Here is a 27,012-nt window from a genome sequence, read left to right as displayed (position 1 = left end):
GTCAGCCGAGAGATATAGTCTGTCCAGCGTGTCCTAGGTCTTCCCCAGGGCCTCTTTACGGTGGGACGTGCCCGGACCACGTCACCAGGGAGGCGTCCAGGAGGCATCCTAACCAGATGCCCGAGCTACCTCATCTGGCTCCTCTCGATGTGGAGGAGCAGCGGCTCTACTCTGAGCCCCTCCCGGATCAACGAGATTCTCACCCTATCTCTAAGGGATATACACACAGACATATATATATATAGCCACTGACAACATCAGGAATTCAGCTGTGCCCTCTGTGCCTTTAACACACAGGGAACTGAGCAATTTTTCCACCTTACCACCTCAACACAAACCTCCAAAGATTTCCCGAAGAGGGACACAATGTGAAAAAGATGAGACTTTGGAGCTTGTGTTGTGTTTAAGAGTCTCTCTGAGGAAAATGATGGTGCTACCTGCCTCACCTTCCTCTCTTTACCCGTAATCTCCCACAGTAATGAATAATGACAGCTGTGCATGCTGCTTTGCTGGTGAGGCCAATTGAGTGGCCTTCTTGAGATTAGCCCTAAACTACTTAATCCCCATTGCAGCAAATCCAGAGGCCCTCAGCCCTGAGATGTAGTAAGGTGACTGTACTAATGAGGACTGCTGTGATGTAACATCCCAAACTTTGCTAAGAAAAAAACAGGCAAATTAGTGAAAAAAAAAAATAATAATAAAAAATGATGCAGCTATCCCTGTTATGTAATATAAAAATTCTTCAGCTTTATTATTTGTCATTTTCCAACCAATGCACTACATAAAATTCAAACAAAACGGTACCAAAAAATTACAATAAGTCAGAGATAAAATGGAAAACTTATAATTATCTCTTGGTCCATGAGCTGGGATTTCTTGGTCAGAATATAACTGACCTTAGAACATACAGCTTTAAAGACAAGAGCCTCTGACCAAGCCTGCAGTTCCTGGAGAGGAGGATTAAGGTCAGCTGCCAAGGAATCACTCTCAGTTTGAAAAAGCACTGATGCTGTACTTGGTACAGGCAGTGTTCAGCAACAGCATAGCCATCAGATCTGAGATAGACCGTCTGTCTCAGGGTACACTAAATAGGACGGCAAGAAATTTCAGTTCAGTGTCTTTTAATTAAATAAACACACACATCCATCTCACTAACACTAAACGAGATAGATTGGTGTGTCTATGCAGAAAGAAATGTAATCCTTAAAGGTGGTGTCAAATTAAAGTCTCTCTTGAGTTAGAAAGCAGTGTGAAGATGATTAAAAAGCATCTTTTGAAGCCTGCAGCACTACTACTTAAACACAGTAGTCCTTTGAGCCAAATGGTAAGGTTAATATTCCCATAGAATTTATTGATAACTATTCTAGCATTTTAAGTTTTGGCTATATTGCAGAGGGGAAAAAAGGCATCCTCATTTAGCTTTACCTTTGTTCTTTAACACTGACTGAACAGAGGTAGCATAGCAATGTGCCATTACATCAATTTAAACCCCCAGTCTGCTTACATACCTAAAAAACAGGACGGTCATGCACAACTAAGGCAAATCAGTCCCAGTTTGAAATGGAATTGTGAAGAAGCACTTTATACTAATAGTGGAACTGCTGTTCTTCTGGCCTATAAGCAACCACCTTAAGCTAAACTAGATTAAAAAACAAACAAAACAGCCTCAGTCACTTCCATCATGGTGACAGAAGAACAGTCTGCAACCTGCTGGGGGATAAAAATTGTGAAAAAATGCATGATTCAGTGAGAATATGTTCAATCCATTCACTACATTGCATAAATATCATACCTCGAGGGACCAATCTTTATACTGTGGAGAAGCAATTTGGAAGAGGGAAGGTAGTTTAGGCTAGGCGGATAAAACATCTACATTTATTGTTGACTTCTTAATCACACACACACAAAAAAACTGTCAGTAGCCCCCAGAATGCAGATTGGGTCTGAACTTTTGGGTTTTGGGTGCAAACAAACAGCTTGAACGTGGACAGATGGATTCTCTCATGATGAACAAGATGTTGCCTCATAAAATAACTGTTTCTTGTGTCTGAAATTTTCTTCTTTGTTTTCAGAGGAGGACCTTCAAAGCTCCTCCTTTACAGCTTACAAGAAACAGACCAGGAGAATTCTGCAGCTGCTGAATTAGTTCCACCCACAGTGGGACCACAACACTGCACCTGTTGCTGTAGTATCTGTTCCCTATTTGTGCTGCATTCAAAAAAGAAACTGGATTCAGAGACTTTCTGTGGCACTAAATCTGGACAGCCAAATGATTTTGACACATTTCAGTGCCCATTTTAATGTAGCACAGATTAAACCTGCAGCCCTGTGTGAACCTCTCTGTGGCAAGCACATTAACACTCCACCACAGGAGCATGACAAACACAGAGGCTATCCTGAGGTGAAATCTCACATTTAAAGTAGCCAGGGGGAGAAACTCGGGGGAAACAAACAAATGCAGGAGCAGAAACAGCCTCAGTGAAGACAGCTGTCATTGTATGTCTGCAGGTATTTAGGCAAGGCAAGTTTATTTGTAAAGCACATTTCATGTACAAGACAAGTGCTTTACATGAAATATTAAATGCATTACAGCTGGGTGCAGAAGAGGCATTAAGAAGTATATGAAAGAACAAAATCATATTAAACAATTGCAAAAATCATAATAATATCCTATAAAATAACTAAACTAAATTAAAATGATTAAACGCAAGCTACAGTCTAGATAAGTTTGAAGATACCGTGCAGATGAGAAGAGAAAAGTTTGGATATACATTTGGTGAAAGTTTCATCTTTACTGGCAGTTTGTTGCACAGCATAACAGCTAAATGCTACTTCTCAATGTTTAGTCTGAACTCTGGTTTGGATTAGCTGACCTGAATCCTTGGGTCTATGAGCTTGGCTAGGTTTATATTTATGAAGATATCATTGATGTATTCTGAGAACCGTTCTGGGATTTGCAAACTTCCAGAAGGGTCTTAAAATCTATTCTGTGACTTATTAGAAGCCAGTGTAAAGATTTCAAAACTGGTGTGATGTGTTCAGATCTCTTAGTCCTGGTTAAAGCTCTAGCAGCGGCGTTTTGGATGAGCTGCAGATGTTTAGTGCTCTTTTTAGGAAGTCCTGTTAAAAGACCATTATAGTAATCAAGTCTACTGGAGATGAATGCATGGATGAGTTTCTCTTGGTCTTTCTGGGAGACAAATCTTTAATTCTGTTGATATTTTTGCATTGGTAAAAAGCTTCCTTGGTGACAGCTTTGGTGAGGCTGTTAAAGGTCAGATCTGAGTCTATCAACACTCCAAGGTTACAAACTTGGTCAGTGATTTTAAGAGCCCAAGTCTATGTTTATGTCTGGTGACAGAGACACAAAGTTTTGTATCGTCTGCATAATTGTGATAATTGATGTTAAAGTTCTGTAAAATTTGACCCAAACGGAGCATCTACATGTTGAACAGAAGAGGTTCAAGAAATGACCCCTGGGGGACTCCACAAGTCACGGCCACTCATTTAGATTCATAGCTGCCGATCATAACAAAATAACTCGGGCCTTCAATCATCTACAGTACAAAATGCAGAACTAGGACTGATATATGACTAGAATCAGTATTCAACCTAATGTCATTTAACAGTTTGACCACTGCTGTTTTAGGACTGTAATTATGTCAGAAGCCTGATTTATCAAGATTTCGTCTTTCATTCAAAAAGTCATTAGGCAGGATAAATACAACTTTCTCAAAAATCTTGAGTACAAAAGAGAGGTTAGAGACAGATCTATAGTTGTTCATCATAGAGGCATCTAGAGTCCTCATCTTTAGGAGTGGCTTAATGTCAGCTATCTTTAGTTACTTGGGAAAAATGCCTGATGCCAATGAACTGTTAACTATTTGTAGGAGATCACTTTCTACTGAGGTAAAAAACAGTTTTTAAGCCACTGTTACCACAGAACACTAATTCCTCTTGACTGAAGGACAAAAATGTGAGCAGTAACCTTGGCATTATGGCTGTGATTCCTCTAATCTGAGAAAAAAAAGATCCAGGAATTATCTGGTACTATAGGAAAGCATGTAGTTAAGATGCAGCAGGTAATTATCTTTACATAAAATTATGGCATTTTAATCATTTTATGGTGTTCCATTTTTAGAGTCACAGTTTTGTAATTACTATGGCAGCAACCACAATTTTTGGAAGTTAAAATACATCAAACACCACACCCTGTTCATGGTTTTACAAGCACACCCAAAACCATTTTTATCTGAACACTTAGTGTAACTTAAAATGACTGCTGTTACTATATACACACACACACACACACACACACACACACATGTCTGAGCATGGAAATGAGCACACTGGATTCATGCTTCAGAGTGCTGGAGTTTAAGTGTTCTCAGAGAGTGAAAAAGCCCACTCTGACTAACTTACCATTCATAAACAATGGATGGAGAGGCTGACATGAGTGTTTTTCTGAGTAAGAGGTTTAAAACACAAATTCTCTTACGTGTGTGGGGTTGAAATGCAGGCTTGGAGAAGCCAACGCTGGATGCAATCAAGGTTTACAGTCTCACAGAGCTGGCTTGGTTTTTAACAGGGGAAGATTTCCATGGAAACTTCATATATGCAACATGGCTACCCTGCCCTAAATTATTCTTCTAGGGAACCTGGATGAAAACACCTCCCTTAGATTTGGTGGTTCCTACACTTGACATTGAACAGAAATACACATGGAAATGGCTCAAACCTTATGAAGTACAGATTGTGATAAGATAGATATAACAGATGACAAGCAAAAATCCAAACTTACAAATTAATTTCATTAACTTAACAAAATGGCTAAATAATAGTTATTTGGTTTAATAAGTTATTCTATTGAATTTCTCAGTTGCCATGTTCTTAGCACAGTATGTTCCTTATCAATCCGATAAGAAACTCTTGAAAGACAATGGGGAGATTTTGAACTTTAATATCACTATTGAACAACATGTTTTAAAGCTGGGAATTTTAATATATATATATATATATATATATATATATATATATATATATATATATATATATATATATATATATATATATATATCCTAAGTCAGTTTTAAGATTGTTCAAAGTGAATATTTTAGAAAGAAAAAGAAGTAAAACTCATTCAATGGGAATTTACACCAACCAACATTTTAGCATCCACCACAGCTGTAAACATCATTAACCCTTTGTGTCTATTTTTTAGATCTCGGCATGATAACGGCACCCAGAATGAAATTAGTATATCTCTATTTAAATATGTTAGGAGAGGCAGGGTACACCCTGGACAGGTCATCAGTCCATCGCAGGGCCAACACAGAAAGAGACAAACAACTATTCACACTTACACTCACTCTTAGGGAGAATTTAGAGTGACCAATTGACTTAACATGCATGTCTTTGGATGGTGAGAGGAAGCCGGAGTACCTGAAAAGAACCCATGCACATACTGGGAGAACATGCAAATTCCACACAGAAAGCCCCCCCCCCCCCCCCCCCCCCCCCCCCCACACACACACACACACACACACACACACACACACACCCAGCTGAGGCTTGAACCAGCAACTTGGCAGCCGACAAGAAAATACAAAAAATTACAGTTTTCTAATGGATTTTATTCAAAACCCAAGGTTCACATTTAAATGTGCAGTGTTGCCATTTTACTTGCACCACAGTAATTCAAGTAAAATTTCACTAACCACATGTATATATATTAGGTTAAATGCCTCCATGCTGCCTCTTGGTTAGAAAGAGCTCCACTCAGCCAATTAGTATGTAATGGCTCAAAATGAAATAACACAAGCAAGTGACATTAAAACTGCAAGACCCTTTTCTCCAGCAGGAACATAAAAACAAGATTAGCCAATAAATCTTCCAAGTTCAATGCTCTTACAGTGATCACATCTCTGTAGAATACTGTATGCATCTTATCACACTATAACACAATAGGATCTGCCAGAAAGTACCCTTTCCACCACAATCACACTGTGCATTAGAATAAACTACAATCTTTAAAACTAGGTGACTTGCCGCATATGAATTAAACACAAAATATGTCTGCATGCATGCATCACTCACCCCCCTTTTTAATTTCTATGCATGACAAGGACACAAACAGGAAGATTTTTAATGACTTTGACAACAGGCTTCACACACTAGCTACCCTGGAAGCTATCGTCTTGACAGCCACTCTGAAGTGGTCATTTGCTGTTGCTGAAACACAATAAAGAAATTCCCTGAATAGACTAACCCCTACTGCTTGTATGAAAGCACACGTTCTCTGGCACAAATCCTCTGATTTCTGTTGCAGAGGTTACCCCCCCCAGGCCACCATTGACAGGACTCTGACACTCTTGGCGCTGGAAAACTGTGCTTCACTTATCAATGGAGACAGAAAGGCTCTGCAGTTGCGATGCCTGAGCTAAAAGGTCGAAGGAGCCCAGATTTGCTTAAAGAAAAGAGGAAACAAAAACTCAGAGAAACAGTTTGAAATAAAAATATGTGGACTTGGCTGTGCTGTGGCTGCAGGACAGATGGAGTCTTCTGGTTGGCTTTTCTCCATAGTGGTTTATGCAAGAGTTTCCACTTTAATAATGAGGGGTATGGGGAGGGCATTGCTGTCATGGAGCCCTTCTGTGCTCATATGTGCAGCTGGGGTTACTGATATGAGATTCATGTCTATTCCACTTTCTTTTGGCCTCTCTCTCTCACACACACTGAGGCTGTCCCTCCCTGAGCTTCATTCAGGTGTCACACTGTCCATACATATCTTCTATCTGCCCAAGAGACCCCAAATTCAATTAACTGTGAAGGAGCAATGGCAAGCAGAATAAGCTGCACAGGTGTAGCCTCAAGGAATTCAACATGTAAAACAAATGCATCTCAGTGCAGGCATGACTACAGAACAGCATTAACAGAATGGAAACACATTGTGAAATGCAGCAATTTCTAGTAATTACCACTCAAACATGATGGGAAATAACACCTTAATTCATAAGAATACTTTAGGAGAGGAGAGCTGCAAAGGTGAAGCCAAAGCACCTGAAATAAAATAAGGCAATGTGGGATAAGGATAATCCCCTGATATCACACCACTAGCCCGTTCTGACATGTTAATTAGCCCCCTGAATCTCAATGAGAAATTCATAATTCATCGAAGACGGGCAGTGCAGCTGGGAAGCAGCTAAGGCTAACCAGCTCCCATGAGGGTTTTACCCTTTAAGAGACCACGAGGACATCAAAGAAAAAGTGTAGGCTGTTGCTGTCATGTACTGTGATGCCTACATGCCCTGCAATACCTGTGCATTCAGCACAGGTCAAGAGCTTAATGAAAGGATCAGGAAGCTGTCATTAGAGGGCAACACTCAGTACAACGGTGTATGGATATGGACTTGAAATATCAGAGAGTGCATCTTCATAAGTGCTTCACCAAATGCAAGAAATTCCAGGTGATGTTTGCTATGGCTCATTCTGTTTGTATAAAATGACAGCAGGCTAATAGGCACATTGGCAGATAGAGTCAACCTCACCACTGTCTAAACCAAACAAACATGAGGACCTTCCACAGAGAGACATCTATCTTGGTTACCATAGGAACGAGGCTTATTATAAAGGCATCAGTGTTCCCAAAGCACCTGTACACGTATGGGAAGCAGAGCAGCATAATGCCAGACATAAGCTGCCAGCATCAATGACAGCTTTCATCAGTGGATCTGTGCTGTTTCGGTCTGTTCTTCCAGCAAAATGTGTGAATAATGCAGGTGAAAAGGAATCGTACCCACAGACGAGTGTTACAGTAGCTGTCTGTTTGCTCACAGGGAAAATGGATTGGTGGCAGATAAAGAAAATATGCACCATTTAAACAATCCTGCAACACATATCCCCATGCTCTCTTCTTTCAGCTGTAGTGAGAAGAATTTATTATCTCTGATATCCATGAATCTGAAATCTAAATCTGTTTGCAGCAAACTAGTGAAAGGTGCCAGCTATGACTTCACAGAAACTTTAGGAGTTTTTAATTCATTAAGTTGAACCACTGTGGACGGACTGTCAACATACTAGGAAGACTAACGTTGCTCCCAACCTTTTTCTTTGCCAAACATTAACCACCTGATGTGCTCAGGTACATTGCTTGTACCTCACTGACCTGTTCTAAATTCCTGGATCTGGTGAGTCAGCAGCAGCATAAATAAATCCACAGACCGTTAATTTTTTTGTGTGGTCTCTTTCTTTTCTCTCAAAGATTTAGGTCATACTAACACAATGTGTAAATGCAAAACCTGCATTTTTGCTAATCATTTACAATTTGCTACCTAATGGTGATTTTTTTTGCAAAAAAACCCAGCTCATTTTCATGCAACGCCTTTGAGTACTTCACTTTGACTGGTCCGTCATTCAGGAGAATTACTATAAATACACTGCAGCCTAACATCACCTGGTTTTTAAAGCTACGTGTTTCTCTTTTGTGACTCAAATTGAAATGTGCAGCTCTGACATGTTAGTATTCTTAGCCATCACAGTTACCAGATAATTCCCACTGATGCTCTTCTCCTGTGGCTCTCATCCTTCTCGACCCAATTACATTTCAGGATGTGAGGGAGAAAGATTCCTATACATGGGAAAACAACCCCTTCACCCTCCCCTCCTCTACCTCCCACTGCAGGATTTTGATTTCATGCCATGAGAGAAAGGCAACAGAGGGTTCAGAGTTCATGTGAGGAACATTTTCAGGCAGAGGAGAGCAGGAATAATGCAATTCATGTGGCATGCCTATAACATGGAACACTTTCAACAGTGGAAGATTTGATAGAAGCTTTCATCTTTATACTACATGTCTGAGCTTTTTAAACCACTACACTGTGTCTGCAGCAGCTCAGAAATCTTCTAATTGTGTTTTTGGTGACACTGAGCATATGATGCCCCCCCGCTCAACTCGCATCCATGCCACACCAAACACAATGCCATCTTTCAGGGAAAACTGGGTCAATCAGCAGAGAAAGGAAAACAAGCTAATAATGCCTCAAAACTTACTGTGAGTCATCTTTTAAGTCAAAGGATTTGAATATAAAACAGGAATCTCCTAAATTTGTTAGTCATAAATGATAGGCAGCCGCGTATCCTCATGCTTGCACAGTACACTCATATTAATGCCCTGCATGGGGGACCCCCCCCCTCCTCTTCCTCCCCTACCATCACCACCCTCCACTCCACTCAAGCAGATATCAGTAGAAGACAGAAGTCTGCAGCACGGCAACCAGCTTAGACGCTCTTCATCCACCTCGGTGTGTAGCCATGGCAACCCACACATAGCCCAGCATGCTTACATGTGCCCTTTTAAATACAAGCTCCTATAGTGTTGATGTATTCTCACAGAAAAAAAAGATCCAAACTACCACCCTGGATGGTTTACATCCTGCAGCCCAAAGGTTGCAGCAGTCATGGCAACAAAGTCTGTGTAGCAGCATAAGGAGGGATGATAAAAGGCAAATAATTCCTCTACATGGAAAGAGGCCACATAACGTAGCTGTATGTGTACAATCAAATAACAAATTAAAGTCAACTGAAGGAACCATGTTGGGATGTCCAGGTTTGAGAACAGCAATGAGTAATGTTTCTATTTTAAGGCTCCCAAAAGTGACCAAATGCAATATGTTTGCAGAACAGACGGCAGTGACAAATATCAGATTCCTGAATGCTAGTAATTCCCGGTCCTCTCGCTTTATCAAGGCTTCTCCTTGACTGTCTACCCTGCCAGGCTGCAAACACATCTTCTGGCCATATCTAAGGGTAAAATCAGAGAGTAGCCATTTATCTGTACAGAGTCTCCAACAATCATTGCATTCACAACTCTGCAGCGATAAGTTTACTTTAATCAGTGAGGGAGATATCGCCATGGTCACCATCTGCTTTCATCAACAGGCTTCCTCCTTCAGCTTTAAAATTCATTTGTCCCCATAGAGACACCCATTATAAACCTAAAAATGACAACATACAGAAATCTGCACTGCCAATTTAAAAAGATGTAACTGTTACTGGTGCATAACTCTATACTAGCAAAAGCAGAGTGATTCTAATGGGTAGGGGAGAGCTGGTTGCCTTGCTTCTTCTCCTAAATCCTCTAACAGCCAATCAAATCCCATTTATATTCACACTGAGCCAATGGCAACTCATTGGGAAATATTCATGCCAAATAATCCTGTGAGCCCAAATCATTCAGTTACCACCCCTATCTGTTCTCACCCTGAGGCACTGTTAGGCAGGGGGAAGCATCTCCACATAATGCTTCAAAATTAGACCATCTTCCTCTCTCTGTGCTCTGCCTTCCTTTTATAACATATTTGAAAATACACTAAATGAAACATGAAACTCTGAGAATCTTCAGTGGCATGCAATGTGCACAAATAATGTGGTTCTTGGATTTAAATTACGTGATCCTGTCTGAGTAGGTTCTGTATTCACATAGGACGGGTTGAACTAGGAAAGTTATACTGACTGTTGTCACTGCTTAGCATTTATTTGTAATATTAAAAGAATATTATTTTGTTTAAATTGAGCTCAACATGATGCCACTAAATTGTGCTGAAATCTTCTCTAATAACTTTTTTTTTCTAAACACCAAAATCAGTCCTTACATCCATGGGTGGCAGCTTCCCTTCACTGAAGATCAGTTAGTCATTAAACAACCAAAGCAAAGCTGTTAAAGACGGAGCTGAAAGAAGCCCTTCATCTTTTTTCTACTCATTAAGTCAGGATCTCATTGCCATTCAGCTGACAACAAGGCAAACTAGATCTGCTCTAATTGCTTCCTATCACAATGAATGGCTGACAGCATATGGGTAAGCAGGTCGTGAGAGGTGGGATGATGGTGGGCCGTATGGACTGGACAGAGAGTCTTGCTCTAAAGCAGGGATCACCAACTCTGGACCTCTTGAGTCAGTGTCCTGCAGGTTTTCACTGTGTCCCTACTGCAACACACCGGGTTCAAGTAAAATAGTTCACCAACAGCTTGTTTTCAAGGTCTGCACCAGCCTCTTAACGACCCACTGTTTAAGTCTGGTGTGCTGCAGCATGGGCATAATGAAAACCTGCAGGACATTGGCTCAAGAGGTCCTGAGTTGGTGATCCCTGCTCTACAGCATGCAGGTCCTTTTGTGACATAGTGGCCCCTGCTGCCCTGGTTTCTCTGTACACTTTCTGGCTTTTAACATGCTTTTAGTAATGGGAATGTGGAATAGAAAATTACTTTCTAAAAATGACTTGGAGCACCAGATGTCTTTTCTATGTCTCTAAATAAGTTAAATATAGCTGACTACATGCATTAGCAAAAACATAAGTAAATAAATAATAAATTAAATCTAGTCAATGCGACATTCTTGATTTAATCTACTAGTTCATTTAAATCAGATCCCAGTTTGCGCTGCTGTAATAAACACTGGAAAGTGGGATGATTAACAGTGGTTAGATTCTTCGTGTCAGCTAAATTCTAAAGCTACAGACACATTTTATGCCCGGGTAGAAAAAAGTGGGTTTTTAACATTTTGTATCTGTAGAAAAATCAAAGTACTTTCTTTTAGAGTGATTAATTATCAGACAGCAAAATTACTACTAAGTGTGACATCAACTGATCACAGCTAAGGGCCGTAGTGCAACACGTTTACATCAATCCACCAATCTGTTATCTGAACTGAATAATCAAAAGCCGATGCTGAGAGCATCAACACCCCCCATGTTGGAGTTTTAAAGCTTTCCATCGACTACATGCTGTGCATGTAAACTACTTAGAGCTTTGTTTCTCCAACGTTCTCAGTATTGATAACAATACAATATAGCTTTGCAAGCAATTAGAAAGTTGTTAAATAGCTCAACCATCCACTTTCCAAACAAATTAATTTCAAGAATGTGCTAACAAAAGAAGCAGCAGACATACCCAGGTGTCCTAGCCTCTAGCAGCTTTCACCTGCTCCTGCAGGATCTCCAGCTGTTACCAGCCCATGCAGGGTGATAGCATCCTTCCTACTAATTAGCTCCCTCTTCATCATTAAGAAACAAAACAATGACCACATGACAGCAAAAGCTGCATCCAGCCTGATGGTTCTTCTCCTTTTACTCACAGGACACACTGTCTGTACAGACCAAACTCAGCAAGCTAAAAGGCACACAGTCACATGCTAGCATACTCGTGTTTAGCAAAGATGCTAAGATGCCAACATACAAGCACACAACGGCAGAGAGACTGGAGGTCAGAGCCTTTAGCTTCTTCTACTAATTCTGTCTGACGACAAATCACAGTCTTTTTAGTAGAACAGCTGAGTCTGGGGAATACTTTACTTATTGGATAAGTTCTAACCTTAAACTGATAATTATATTCATGCTAAGTCAAAACCAGAATAAATTACAAATATTGACCTGATAAAATGATTATGGATGCCAGGATATATCAGGAGAACTGGAAATATTTCTACAACATATAATATGCCAGTGTACATTACGTGTAAAAGTTTTAGTGTTTAAAATAATCTTTAAAACAAGTAGTGAGGATTTTTGAGACACCAAAATCAGTAAGGGAGTGTGTCAAGGGGGCTCTGGTATGATTAATATCTAAACAAAAATGCAAAATATTATGTTTAGCTTGCACTGTAGTATTTTCTTTTTCTTTTTTTTTGGCCGTGTATAAATTTGCTGTTAACTTTACCAAACTATTTAGAAAACAGAAGTTTTATAGCATAATGAGACATTTTCATATGAAAAGACAATTAATAAAAAATACAAAGTAGGAGAGAAGTTCATGAAGCATTTTAATGCAAAGCAGTGCTTTACAAAGGTGCTGCACAATGACTGTGATGGTTAAACCAATGAATGGTGAGGACAGACTGTAATTACAGAGGAGGAGCGGTGGTAGAGGTGCATCTTGAGAATGAAACGATGTCTGAATTTGTAATATAAAAAACTCTGTTGCTAAAATTGCTATTTCATTAAAGTATCTAATGTAAGAATGACACATTTAAGCAGTTAGGGTTGGAAACTGCAGCCCCTTTCCTTCGTTTACAAGAAAGAGTTTGACTCTCCTCCCTCCATTCTCCCTTTATCAACCCATCCCCCACTTTTTAACTCCTAAATCCAAGCTACAGTCACACTCCTCGCAGACAACTTCTGTGGTGGTTCAACCTGCCGTCAGCAAGCAGAGATTTAAGACATGACAGTAGACAGAGTCGGTCTGAGGATCATCAGACAGCCTGATGGCTGCAGTCTGGATTACCTGCTCCACTCAACTCTGCATCAGCTAAACAGTTTAAGTAAGAAATAATTCTTTCCCATAAATAAATAAAAGGTAAAACAAACTTAAATTTGGACTCAAGTGTGAAGTCCACTGTTTGTCACCGTCCAGGTTTTTACTGTCAGACGTCATCAGCATCAACACATATATGTTCACAGCCAGAGTGCTAAGTAGGCCACAGCTTGGTATGTGACCCACGAGATGCCTCAATGGCCCCTTTTTGTTTCCCAACCACCTGATACTCTGCTTGCTGAGGTGAAAACTTATCCCTCCAATGAGAGGAATAGAAACCAAAGTCTCCGGTATCGGTTACAAGGTAAAGTTAGACGTTTTCTACACTCTTAAAGAGAAAACACACCTAAGATTAGCCTAGAGATTTTTTTCACTAATGCTGCATGTTCATGTTGCGAAATAAGACTCGATGAGTGCTTAGAAAACAAGTTTTGTAGACAAAGCAGTAATCCTCATTCAATGCAGTAAAGAAGAAGCTGAGATCAGCAACATGTGAACTAGGTTTGTCTGGCTTATGTATCTTTTGTGCCATTTACATTCTTAAATGAAGTTACTCCTAAGACAAGGCCCCTTTCTTTAACTAAGCTGACATGCTAGCTAAGCTAAATTCTTAAAAGAAACTCATCCAACCACTTTGAATCACAAAATCTGCCCAAATCTTCAAATCTTACGGACTTATTTCAATAATCCGAATCCCTCTAAAGCAGAGAAAAACCCCATTGTCTTTAGAAGCTTAAATTACAGAATGTGTGTAACACTAAACTTTAGGTGTCCTTGTCCTTACAGTCCAAAGCCAAGAACTGAAAAAAAGAAAAAACTCCATTGACACCTCTGGGGAAAACAATATCAAGCCCACTGAGATTTTTATCTCCAGTGCCAACTTGAGATGGAGGACATAATGTGTGTTAAATTGAGCATGGATAAAGCTTTCTGTTTGCAGGGGCCTTTTGTTACCCTATTCTGAACCGCATCTATAGCTAGTATCAGGTCAACCAGCCTGAGGGAGGAGGAGGTGTTTCTAATTCACCATCACTACCACTCAACAACACAATAACAGTCATTTTACATCTTTGCAAAGGACACTTACTAGAGGATATAAAAGTAATGCAATGCAACATTTGTTTGAACATTCAGCCCGAAATCTACCAGTTTTATTTCTGCAGACGGATCAAACTCACTGATTTGAATTGATTAAAATATGGGCAAGATTTTATTTTATTTATTTATTTATTTCAGGGTATCATTTAAATTTCCAGTGTTTAAGAGCGTATTTCCTGGGACATCTTAACACAAGCCATTCAACTTTGAGACTGATATCAGTCTGAAAGAGCACTGGAGAGTAGATCTTCTCTGCAGGTTTATACAGATCACAGGTTCTTTTTGCATGCTGCATAAAATCCCCTCCTAAGCTGATCTGACTCAGTTCAGAGCAAGCACCACTGACATGATGGTCGGCTTTCAAAAGGTCAAACTGAAAAAAAAAATCACAGAGTCAAGAGATATGGCACTAAAGCCTAAGAAAGTGATTAAACTGGTAAAATATTAAATAATTTTGCTTCCTAACACTAAAAGAAAGGCCTCAATGATTCATCTAACCCTCAGCAAGCAAATAGTCTAACAAATGGAACAATTACCAGGTATGCACAGGTGGAACCATGAGGCTGTAGGAACAGTTTTACAGAAGGCTGCTTCCACCCTGCATTGCACACTCACTGTCAGTACGGCTCAGCAGCTTTGGCCACGTTAGTCCTATTCACACATGATTAAAAAAAAAAAAAAAAAAAAAAAAAATCTGTTGTATCTGCTTCTCTCCATCAATGCTTTCCACTTTTCTCTATCTACTCGTCTTGCTCGGTTCTGGGCAGGAACTGGCTTGCAGTCAGAGAATTTAGTTTCTACTTCTATTCTGTCCAATGATGAATCACAGTCTTTTCACTTTCCCCATCACACATTAATTTAACAGGCAGGCTCAAACACGGGATAGAGAAAGTGAAAAGACTGCGATTCATCATTGGACAGCATAGATACTGGATAGGAAATAGATTTTTTTCTCAAATTGCCGACAGAACCTAAAAAAAAGGACACCAACCCACCTATGACACCGTCAGCAAGCCTTTTGATTGAATTCTTATTATTATAAATAAAAAAAAAAGAAAAAAATCTCAGGGGTTTTTACAACGGCTGAGTTTTGTAGCATTTAGAAAATACACTCAACTTGAAGGGGGGGGGGTGAAGGATCTATTTTCTGCTGTGGATTACTTTGTAAGCAGGGCTGCGTACAAGCGACTGACTTAAAAAAAAAAACTGCAGGCTGAATGTTCATCGCTTAGCTGGAATAAAATATGCTAATTGCCTGCTTTATGTTCCCACGTTCAGGCTCTAATATTCAAATATGACATTTTACAAAATATAATCAGCATTTTAAAAGAGCTTGTTCACAACCAGTATCTAATTCTAGCTCGACTTTCATTAATCTGTGTAACTAGCTTAGACCAGAGTGTCTAAATTTAGATTAGTGGGATGAGAAAGTTAATCCTTTAACTCCTGAAATCATGAATGGAATTTAAATGGCTGCTTTATTCATTCAGAAAACAAAAAGAAACATATTCCTATTTCTTTGGTCACCCTGTGTGTTTTTACAACATAATCTAGTTCTCACACATTATCAGCAAGCCTGTGTAGAAGAGTTCAGTTAGACATTGCTGTGGAAGGAGGTAACCAAGGCAAAATAAATACAAAACAGCAATAAAACACATCTGAGAGAGTCAGGAAGATTAGGAAACAGTGAACAGACATTTTAAATGCCACCATAATAAAGTGGAAGAACGCATTACTAACAGGATCCCTCCAATTATATCCATGCATGCAACATTCTGTTGCCATGCCAACCTATAACCAGACTTGCTGCTGCTGTGATGAAAATGGGAAATGCTTCCTGACTACACTGCGGTAATGAAAACTCTGATTTCCACATTAGTACTGCCATCAGGAAACGTGACTGGGCGAGACGGCAACTCACCGAGATGTCAAAAAGCTCCTCCGTGTCGTCCAACATACGGACCCTGATGGTGATGTGTCGTCCAGGGGGCATGGCTGGAGGCCTGAGCCCGGGGTCCAATGTACTGATGCCAAGTGTTTCAGGGGCCCCGAGGCGCTGACCTGCTCCAGAGGGCGTTGGATCTGGCTCTGGCTCTGCCATGGTGCACTGCACTGCTCACTGCACAGCCTGCTCCAAGTCAAAGACACACAAGCAGGTAAATGCACTTACTCATGCTGCATGAGAAGAACGCTGTTTAAAAATGTAAAAATGGTATAAGCAGTTAAAACTCCTTCTATTCACAGTATCAGTATAAAAAAAACCCCACAATGATTGTGTTAGGGCCCAGAGGACAAGCTGCACAACCTTCCCTCCTGTCACAGTAACTGAGTAATTGCAAATGCAGTATTTGCACTCAGCACTAATGGCTGATAATTACTGCCTGTAGGAGACTCAATTAATGTTAAAAGAAAAGAGACAGCGAGAGATCCAAGCCTGATTTTGATTTTAATGCACAAATCAGGAAGCCCTAATTTAGTATGACAAATAAATCAAAAGGCTGTAGCGTAAAATCAAAGAGGCCGTACAACAACAATTTACTGAAGTTGTAAAAGCAAGACAGGGCTAAAGACAGAGACATATTTGAGACTTAACAGGTCTCAAGGGCAGCAAGTGTAAAGACAATGCAGGGGAGGTGGAGTGAATGAGCTGTGAATGAAGAGTAATCTGAGAGTAAAGTAACTGAGAATGGAAAACACTGCAAATAAAAATGTATGAATTATTTATTGATTTAGCTAAATTAAACATTCATTTCCTGCTTTTAAGTGCAAACAGCTTTGTTCTAACACGAGGTAATCCTAATGCAGTAACATCTTGCTCCTCTAGTAAAACAAACTATACACATAAAATAGTTAACAAAAGTTTATGTGGTTAAAACAGATTAATTAAGATTATGAAAAGCACAGTTAGCTGGTGATTTATTAATAACAAAAAATTTTTTTTTGTTAGAACAAAGTTGATTTTTCTGAGATGAATGACCACATCACATTCTCTGCATCACCTGAACATCAGGTCAAAAGTGTCATCCATGCCTATTTTCAAGAAGCAGAAATAGTTCGTATGATTAGCTGTGTGAGTCAGAATTAATTCATTTAAGGGGTTTCCATCTACCCTGCTGCATTACATTAATTGCCACAAAAAAAAGAGCAAAAACCTCCTCAAGTGAGCATCAAGACTCTGAAATATATTTTCAAACAACCCACCCTGGGAACTCTGGGGTTTGAGTGCCTGTTCAGAGTCTGAGCTTAACTTTGACCGTATCAGCCATCAGAGCACTGGGTTCTACATTCAAAATACAGAAAATCAAAATACAGTAGAGGGAGGCTCAAAAGATCTCCTGGTAACGACGTGTAAAGTAACATATAAACGTGGATCTGTGCGGCTGAGTTGTAAACTTGAACCACCACATTTCCAGCACCAGCAGCTGGTTGAAGTTAAGACGACTTCAAAGCTCCTAAAAGACAACGTCCTTCAAAAGCAGGTCATATTTGCACCATTGAATAATGATGATAGGAATGCTGCAGTGAAGTGAAGGAATCCACCAGGTGGGAATTAGATAAATAAAACTGGAGCTGTAATTCCTCCATCGCATGAATGCACAATAAACCCGAAGCTTTGCTGTTGGTGTATTCCTCTGTGTTGTTGTAGGAAGTTGTTTACATGGGTGATGTGCTACTGATGTCTTTTTTTTTCTGTACAAATTGGTTTCAGTGAAGCATTTGTATGTTCAAACAATCATCACACAATTGCATCACAGATGAGATTTCTCATGTTGGGAAAGTTTCTACTCTTTATAAAGAAAACTCCGATAATAGATCCAAGAACTTTGAAAAGGTCCCCGTGGTCCAAAAACCCCAACTGAGGAAGCCTTTTTAAATCATGCAGTCACGAAACACTGATGAAACTTGGCAAACTTGGCAAGTGGAACTCTTCTTCTCTTTCTTTGGCCACGCACACACACACACACACACACACACACACACACACACACACACACACACATATATATATATATATATATAACATCAGGATGACAAAACCATTATCAATGGAGGATTTTAAATCACTTTGCTCTGATAAATACTTGAAAACCTTTCTGCAGTCTTGCAAATGAAGCAAATTTACATCACTGCTGGTATGAGCTATATGAAAGTAAAAGTTCACTATAAGTATTTTTGCCTTTAATACAATTAAATGTAATGAATCAATAGTTGAAACTCGCTGAAGTAATGAATTAAGTTTAAATAAATAACTACAATTATATGAAACAGTTATAAATACTGAATAAGTAATGTATAAAAGAAAAAAAACTGAAATGATTGGTTCATAAGTACTGGCACATGGAAATAAACTAAATGATGGTGTTTCATCCACAGGAATGACAGAAAACATTGGGAATAACCACATCAAGTCATGTATCACAAAGCTGAGGTGTAACATGATAGAAATGACCTGAAGTGTCAATGAGTCAGTGAAGGTGGAGAACGGCGTTTAAACAAAGTCAAATGATTTCTCGTACCAGGTGACACATGAACGGGCCATTGTCCAGCCCCCTAAATGTATATCCAGTGCCAGATCCCTTCAAGGCCCTGCTGTCCACTCAGTTCTCCCTTCATCACACATTCCAGCAGACTGATGTCATCTTGAGACCTCACCAAGTGGTTCAACAAGCAGTTGTTCAGCCGCCGCAGAGGTGACTGACTGCTGCCAAGTTTAAGCTAAAAGCTGAATAAGGCATCTGAACGGATTGGATGTTGTAATGCAGAGTGTGGAGATGGACAGTGGATTACCAATCAATGACTGTTCTTTAAAACCAAGTTGCAAAAGCTACTTTTATGGTGTATCTGGTTTCAGACTATCCACATTTACTTAGCTCCAAGGCTAACAAAAAATAAGGAGTAACTTTGATTTAATACATTGGTAAAATGTGTAACTTCTTTACAACGGAAGGCCATTCACAAAGTTCGGCTGCCAGACATAAATGTATTTGTATCTGTATTTTCCACATCATATGAAAACGCTATTAAAAACCAACCATTTAATTGACATGGCACTATGTGTCATCTGCACCTGCTTGTTCACTGGCATCACACAGCAGCGACAGCAAATGTTGATGTTTTCCAGCTAAAGTTTTGCTCTCGTTTGGGCTGATGAAATCCAGACCTAATACTGTTACCAGGAAAAGGGACGGAGGGGGCGGGAGGGCATTTTTCAATTCAAACTAGTGCGTTTGTGACATTTGATCCTCAAACTATCATCACTCAGTGGCTCTGCTCTGTAAATTCATGGCTTATATGCCTTGCACATGCATGCCACGTAACCAGACACTCTTCAAACAAAGCACCAGTGACACAAAGGCCAATCAAAGAGTAGACAGTGATTATTTCAGCCAATGCATGCCTTTCCTTGCACCAAGTGTCATGAATCAACCAGTTTGGAGGATAGACCCATATGTTTCTCTAAAACGGGCAACTTAGGCCTAAACAAACACACCAACTAGGCACCAGGTGTGCAGATGGCACTTTATTCCCAGGGCCAGTGTGACCTAAAGTCACTGAGTATGCAATGCCAGGAGATGTTAACAGACTCCTGAGTGTTTCTCGGGGTAAACCACCCTGTCATTGAACTTGTTTGCTTGAAATTCCCCACATATGTGTAATATGGAGCTGTGACTGCTGGCCTGGGTTGTAACAGTGGCTCCTCTGTGTACTGGGGCCCCCTCAGTAAAGTCCACCACTCCACAGCTGGAAACCTTTAGTGACAGCTGAATGGCCAGAGGCTGTGGCTGACGATGCCAGCTGTCTACCTGAGACAAGCTACATTACAAAAAAAAAAAAAAAAAAAAAAATCAATTTCCTCTGTATTCTGCAACAAATACAATACCTGGGTGTGGCTGGTGTTGCTCAAGTTACCTCTGTATTATTGCCAGTGTGACATGTGTTCAGTGTTCATTAAGTGAAAGCAATGGCAGCCATAAGGAGACATGAATTGTGTAACCTTTGCAAAACGGCCAGAAAGACTGCAGAATATGGTGAAATCCAGCAGTCAGGGAGGTCTTTCCTGACTCACCTCGCAAGGTCCTCTCATCATGAATGTAATGTGGGTTAATAGAGCAGGCTGCTGTAATCCTCAGGACATTATCAGCCAGTACAGTAGATGTGGCATTAAAGCACTGCTTGCTTGGACTCACCTGGACACGCTCTGAAAACTAGGTGGCAAATAAATGCACACTTCCTGACGACATTTGGATCATTTAAAAGTCACAATGATGCATAAATCATTTTACAGCAAGGAAACCTGAGCGACTGCGGCGTCTGCAAAGGAATATTTGTGCAACGCAACCAACACTGCAGGACAGAAAGGACAGTCAGTCACTAACTGGCTGAATATGAGGATTTTTATAGTTGTCCTATGTTCCTCGAAATCCATAGGATCACAAAACAACACGGGAAAGATACTCCCAAGACTTAACGCTAATCTCCTCAAACAAGTTGAATCACTTCCCTTAAAGAGCACACTGAGACTTGCGATGCACGATTCTTACCCCTTTCTCGTAATGCGGGCTTGTCCTCGCCAAAGTATTTCCCAGAGCTGAGAAGAGATTTTACATCCACGTCCAGTCGTAGTGGGGGAAAAAAATGAATCCCAGTTGAGTTTTAGATGCAGCTCGCACCGAAGCGAAGGCTTCTTGCGGTCGCCATGTAGGACGACTGAGTGAGCGAGTCGGGGAGAAACGGGATTACATTGAACCGAGCAGCGGATCTTCTCCCGGTGCCTTTACTCAGACAATGAAGGAGGTGCAGCACCTCCACCTTCTCAGCACTAGAGGGACACCGAAGAACAATACCACCACCTAGCGGCCTCAGCTGGAACAACACCATTTACATACCGTGGACCTTTGGTTCATTCATGTGACGCTTGAAATGAAGCATCTAACTAATATTAAAAACAGTGATCTGAACAAACGAGGTAATGTGGGAGTTCACACAATACAGTACATTCACAAAGTTTGAGATAAGCAATCCTAATGATAATAAATGACCTAAGTCATCAAATGACAGTTTGGTTTAGTAAAAATTCTGTAAACAGTAAGAACAGCAATCCATAAAACTGTCAAATTAAATGTCAGATAAATGTGAGTCAGTTTAACAAACAAAATTTTGTTCTCAAATGTAGCTGAGTAGATGTAAAAGGATGCATAAATAAACTTACCACACAAATTAAGGAAATGTGTTTGGCTGATTATTTCTCCCCTTTAATAATACCAGTTGGTATTGTATATCCATTGTATAGTAGCAAAGCTGTATGTAGTCATGTTTACAATGAGGTATAACTTGTAACAACAAAGCTAAACACATGGGCAGTACCTCCAAAATTGTGCCACAATCCCCTGTAATATTCTCCTGTCTTGTTTTGAGATTCAAATACTGCCAGGTGTCTGCCAGTTACAGATATATTATTGACACCAGATTGGCATTTAACTGAGAGACAAATAAGACTGAAATTCTGGAAGTAGTGGCAATACTATATGTCCAGAATCTAGGATTTAACTCCATCCTCCAGGATGACAATGCTCTCACCACAGAGCCAGAGTCATCAGAGCAACTCAGAAGTGTAAAATGAATAGTGTTAAAATGGCCAATACATGCTGTTTTCCTTATTACTGTGGGAGAGTGTAATCATCCAATCCACCAAGGAACATGAATAAATACCAACAGCAAAACACTGCAGAGGATTATGACACATTTTTGAGGGCACTACCCACATGCTTAACTGTGTTGTTAATTCCACAGAAGCACAATCCTTACAAGTTAAACCTTGTTGTAAAGGTGAGCAATCAGGCCTTCCCACTATATAAAATACAACATCAACTGGAATTAGTAAAAGGAAAAAGTAATCAACCAAACACAAAATTGCTTACATATTGTACCTAGTTTAGGAAGGTAAGGTACAAGAACTACACATTCTTACTGATGTAAAATAGATAAATACATAAATACCATTTAGATTATTATAAGCTAAATAAATAAAACTGAAAATGCATATGAGCTTTTTAGAGTTCAGTGAAATAGTTTAATGTCAGAAGTAAAAACGGAGAAAAAGACAGAACAGGAAACATATTTCTTTTGCCACACATGTAATAAAAGACAGTTATTTATTTACTATATCTCGCTTAAGGGAATACATTACTTTACACTGGACTTTAGTGACTGAATCCTACTTTATGTATAACTATGTTACTTTTTTAAACTTTTAGCATTCAAATTTACTTGTTTAATTCCTCCTGACTTGAGTCTAAAATGTATAAAATAATCTAAATATTACCCTCATATTATACATTATCTTTATATTTAACTGGTAATATCAGTACTTTTTTGTATTCTGGCAAAACAATTATTACAATTAATCCCCCCTGGTACTTTGATGTAGTTTAAAATCTGCACTGGCCTCTTTTCTTCCTCAGAGTTTGTCAGTAAAAACATTTACCAGTCATGGCAAGAAAGCACAGGAATGTATTAAACAAATGTTTGCATGGTTTGAGACAGATACTCCTTTATTTATATTCAGGAGTAGGGGTAAGTGATGCCTAGTGATCTCGCCCTCCTGCCTGTACTCTGTGTGTGTGTGTGTGTGTGTGTGTGTGTGTGTGGTCTGTTCATTGAAACATAATAAAAAGCACTTGATTCATTACATTTGAGACACAGGTGAATATTAACAATGCACCAACATTCTCTGGAGTTGTTTTGTTTATTTTTTTTCACAGCATGCTGCATTCTTTCTGCAAAATACAAAGCACCACATGGTCTTAACCACTAAAGACCCTGTACTTTTACTGAAAGTCCTCTGGGGGGTGCTTTGGTTTGGAATAAAAGTATGTGAAGTCAGTTTCACAAGCAGGTGGCTATGAAATGTTGGTCTATCTTTAAGACGTCTCCCTTCACATCATGCATAACAGCAGAACACCTGTAAAAATCAGTTTTATATGCAGTCCTGTGACCAGAAGGCAGAGCGACAGTAACAATAACTTGGCTTGATCACGAATTTTGGTAGTTACATGACACAAAGACTCAGTGTCCAAGAACCGAATTTAATCAGTTGAAAGCCCAGCAAGAGGTCTGTTATGCTAATCAGCTCATATATCCTCCTATAGTTTGGAAAAAGTGAGGATGTCATGTGGACTGATGCTGCTTGAAACTGGACTAAATAGATCCAGATTGGAGGACAATATGTTTTATTTACTGTGGAATATGAACACTGGATAAAAACTTTAATATTTATTGCTCCTAAAAGGCCACGGCCATAGGCTGGAAATGAAAAAGTGGGCTCCTCAATAGAGACATGTAAGGCCGACGCAAGCAGAGGCCATTTGCATCTCTTTATGGCAGCTCTGCATCTCTTTCTGGGTGGTATTTATTTTGCTGCTTGTCTGTTTGCAGTTATTTAGCATCTTTTTGAAGGTTTTGCATCCCTTTGTGGCTTTTGTATGTATCTTTGGGGATAGTTTTTTGTTGTTTGTTACCAATTTGCAAGTCACTTGGTTAATTCAGCATCTCCCGGGTGGTTATAATTCTGCATCTCTTTTCAGAAACTTTTTGTTACCATATTGTTTTGTTTGGTTATTTTCTTTTTTCTTTTTTTAATGATTTTTCATAGTTTCTTGTCCAGTGTCCTTGGCCTATAACCACTTGTACTATAGATAGCCTTACTGGGACAACTGTCTTTGATATAATATCATATTAACAAACCAGTTTCAGCTTTGTGACTGGTCATGAGACACCCAAAAGGGACCATTCAGATATCAAGGAACCTCTGATTATATTATGTAATAATTGCCAAGTGTTCCCTTTTTATATTGGGGTCGCTGGGTTCTTTGGCTTCACATCACCAACTCCTCCGTGTTTGTAGCTGCGTGGAGGGACAGGGATAAAAGACAAGCAGTGTGGTGAAAGATTTAAACAGGGATTTTTTCCCCCCCCTCATCTCCTTTTCATGTCTCTTGCTCACCCACATTCTCATTGGCAGGAAAGGAAGTCTCCTATGCTTTTGTGGTGTGGGACTGAAGATGAAGAAATCACACTTGGTGTCTTGGCAGCTTCAGAGGCCCTCTGGGGGCACTGTGCTGGAACTGAGGCAACGATGAACATATCAGCAAGAGCGTGAAAATGAGTGAAAGCTGCAGAGAGAAAGGGAAAACAGACCAGAGACAATGCTGGTTTGGATTAGTTATGTAAGCAATCAAGATCTGGTGGCACATTTTGAGCAATCTCTCATCCACTTATATAAGGGTGAATTAATATAATCAGTTTAACTTTTCACTGATCACCACAGGGTGGGGAGTAATTGCACCATGAGAGTTGCCCTTATTCATTTAAAAATATGTTCACTATAAATGTGTATGACACCTCAAACCTGATAGCAAACTAATTCATAGTAGTTTGAATAAGACAAGTTACAGAATTTAATATTTTCACTTGTATCTACATTACAAATTTGAGGTTAACAATAAGAAATGATTAAAGCCTTTTATATTCAGACCAATTAAACGGACCTTTTCATCACATTGAATCATGATCACTAATCCTTGAAGTTGTGTGATCAGTCATGAAAGGGTACTGGCTGCTGTATAGTGACACTACCCAAACCTCCACAGTTTGAACAAAGAGATAAGATCAAGTTGGCTCAGTGTCAGTGCAGCTTTTGAGGACAGCTACTTTTCAAACTGATTTGAAACTTTTGGTGCTGGAACAAAGCATTCCCAGTTTTTTTTCACATGGAGCTTTCATCCACATGGGATTCAGTTGCACTTCATCTCACCTCCTACTGCAATAAATTTTCTTTCCTTTAGGGCGGTTTTATGCAAGAAGTACACTCACAGTCACAAGACACCCTTAACACCAACAGTCACATATACAGCATGTCATTTTGCAGCAGAGCACACTGACGTGTAAAGGAGTGTTTGAGTTATTTAAAGTTGGGGACTTCATCTCTCTTGTTTGAAATGAGAAGTTGGGCAAGGCTGAACATGTTTTTGCTGTGAGCAGGTAAGGATGAGGGTTGCAGAAATTGGCCAATTATCTTAAAACAAATGTGCTTTTGACTTCTAAGGAATACATGAGGAGTTAACGATATCAGATATGTATGAGAGGAAACTCTAGCCATCATGGCTTATCGGTGGATCTAAGCCCCCCCCACCCCATTTAAGCTAAATCACACAATCTTTAGTTGGAACTGATAAGGATCAGCTCACCAGTTCGGTACCTGTTTCAACCACATTTTTATGAACATTTGGGGGGAATTTTTTTTATGTCAATGTTAAACATTAAATGTCATTATTAACCTTCACTGGTTCAGAATATGAACTGTTTTGATCACATTTACTTGTTTTATTATAAGTTGGAGACATTTACAACCAATTCAGAGTATTGTAAAATAACCTTTTGAAATAATGGATGTTGGATTAATTTGTAATCCAGGGGTGTATTCTGTGTCCCTATCAGGCACATTAAATATTTCAACATGGATTCACTCCCTAAAGTTGTGTTTGCTTTAAGAAATAAGGATGTGAATAAAACTTTAAAATTTCTTGAACTCCCTGAAACTACAGTTTGCTTCTTTAGAAAAAGGCTCTGCTTATTTAAATTTAACAGCTTGACTCTGATTACAGTTTCTTCTTTGAGACAAGGGTGGACAGAAATTATGTGGGTGTGTATGTGTGTGTGTGTGTGAGAGAGAGAGAAAGAGAGAGAGAGGAGATAGTGTGGTCTGAGTTGCTGTCCAAGAAAAAGAAAAAAGAAAAAATTCCTATGTTGCTGCATCAAGAATCTTCATGAATCCGCAGCACTTGTTTCTTTTTATGTTGACTGAATGTCTCTGCTTTGTGTTAAAAGGTTTTTGATCAAAGAGTGCAAAACTGGCTCTGACAGATCTTCAGTTTGTCTTCGGTGTTTGCAAAACAAAACTGAAAAGCGAGATGTAGAAATTAATAGCTTTTAATTAACAAAACACTTAGCCAGGAAGCTTCCACTTTGTTTTATTTTTGAAAAATAAAAATATGTCTTGGAAAAATGTGCTTCGTTCATTTTAATTTTCATATTCATAATTACTTTATTCTCCAGCTTTATGCATGCTTATTCCTAAAGAAAACATCTTTCTGCAGTCGATTGACCTCACTGTAGAATATTTATATAACAAAGCCCATCTTTTCACCTTTCCAGAAAAAAACTGTCATTTATTGTTTTCCAACAGAGGAGAGTGCAGGTAGAAGTACAAAGAGGCTAGGGAGTTGTTACAGCTGATTAAGCAGAGGGGGAATCTGGGAATGAGCATCTGGGCTCAGGAATGAAGCTTCATCCCCTGGAAATCGTCATCATAGAGCTCCTTTTGAGCCCTACACCTCCACACAGACTGAAAGCAGCAGTGGTGGTGTTGGGGGGGGTTGTTATTACATGCTCTGCGTAAAGAGGAAGGATACAGATGGAGAACAGGCAAGGAAAAATTGTTCTTGATATGGCTAGTTAATGTGTAAACGCAGCATGTTCACACAGATTTTATTATCTCCATGTTTCTGTTAGGACAGTTAGGTTAGAGAGGCTTTCCTTTATAAAAAGAAAAA

At 39.5% G+C, this 27,012-nt stretch overlaps 1 protein-coding gene across 2 annotated transcripts in view; it reads right to left on the bottom strand.

Moving 5' to 3' along the window:
* The window catches only part of LOC121650360 (FERM, ARHGEF and pleckstrin domain-containing protein 1), a 54,853-nt gene extending 33,687 nt beyond the window's left edge, over positions 1 to 21,166 (bottom strand). For both annotated transcript variants that reach the window (XM_042001836.1, XM_042001838.1), the window contains exons 1-2: positions 20,944 to 21,166; positions 16,323 to 16,529 (exon numbers count right to left, since the gene is read on the bottom strand). In XM_042001836.1, the coding sequence (XP_041857770.1) occupies positions 16,323 to 16,502 (180 nt within the window). In that variant the 5' untranslated portion in view covers positions 16,503 to 16,529; positions 20,944 to 21,166. The remainder of the gene's footprint in view (positions 1 to 16,322; positions 16,530 to 20,943) is intronic.
* Positions 21,167 to 27,012: the final 5,846 nt, after the last annotated feature.

Source organism: Melanotaenia boesemani, chromosome 12 (genome assembly GCF_017639745.1).
Source record: "Melanotaenia boesemani isolate fMelBoe1 chromosome 12, fMelBoe1.pri, whole genome shotgun sequence".
Lineage (NCBI taxonomy): Eukaryota > Metazoa > Chordata > Actinopteri > Atheriniformes > Melanotaeniidae > Melanotaenia > Melanotaenia boesemani.
The sequence above is the reverse complement of the archived record's forward strand: the minus strand, read 5'-3'. Positions and strand labels throughout refer to the sequence as shown.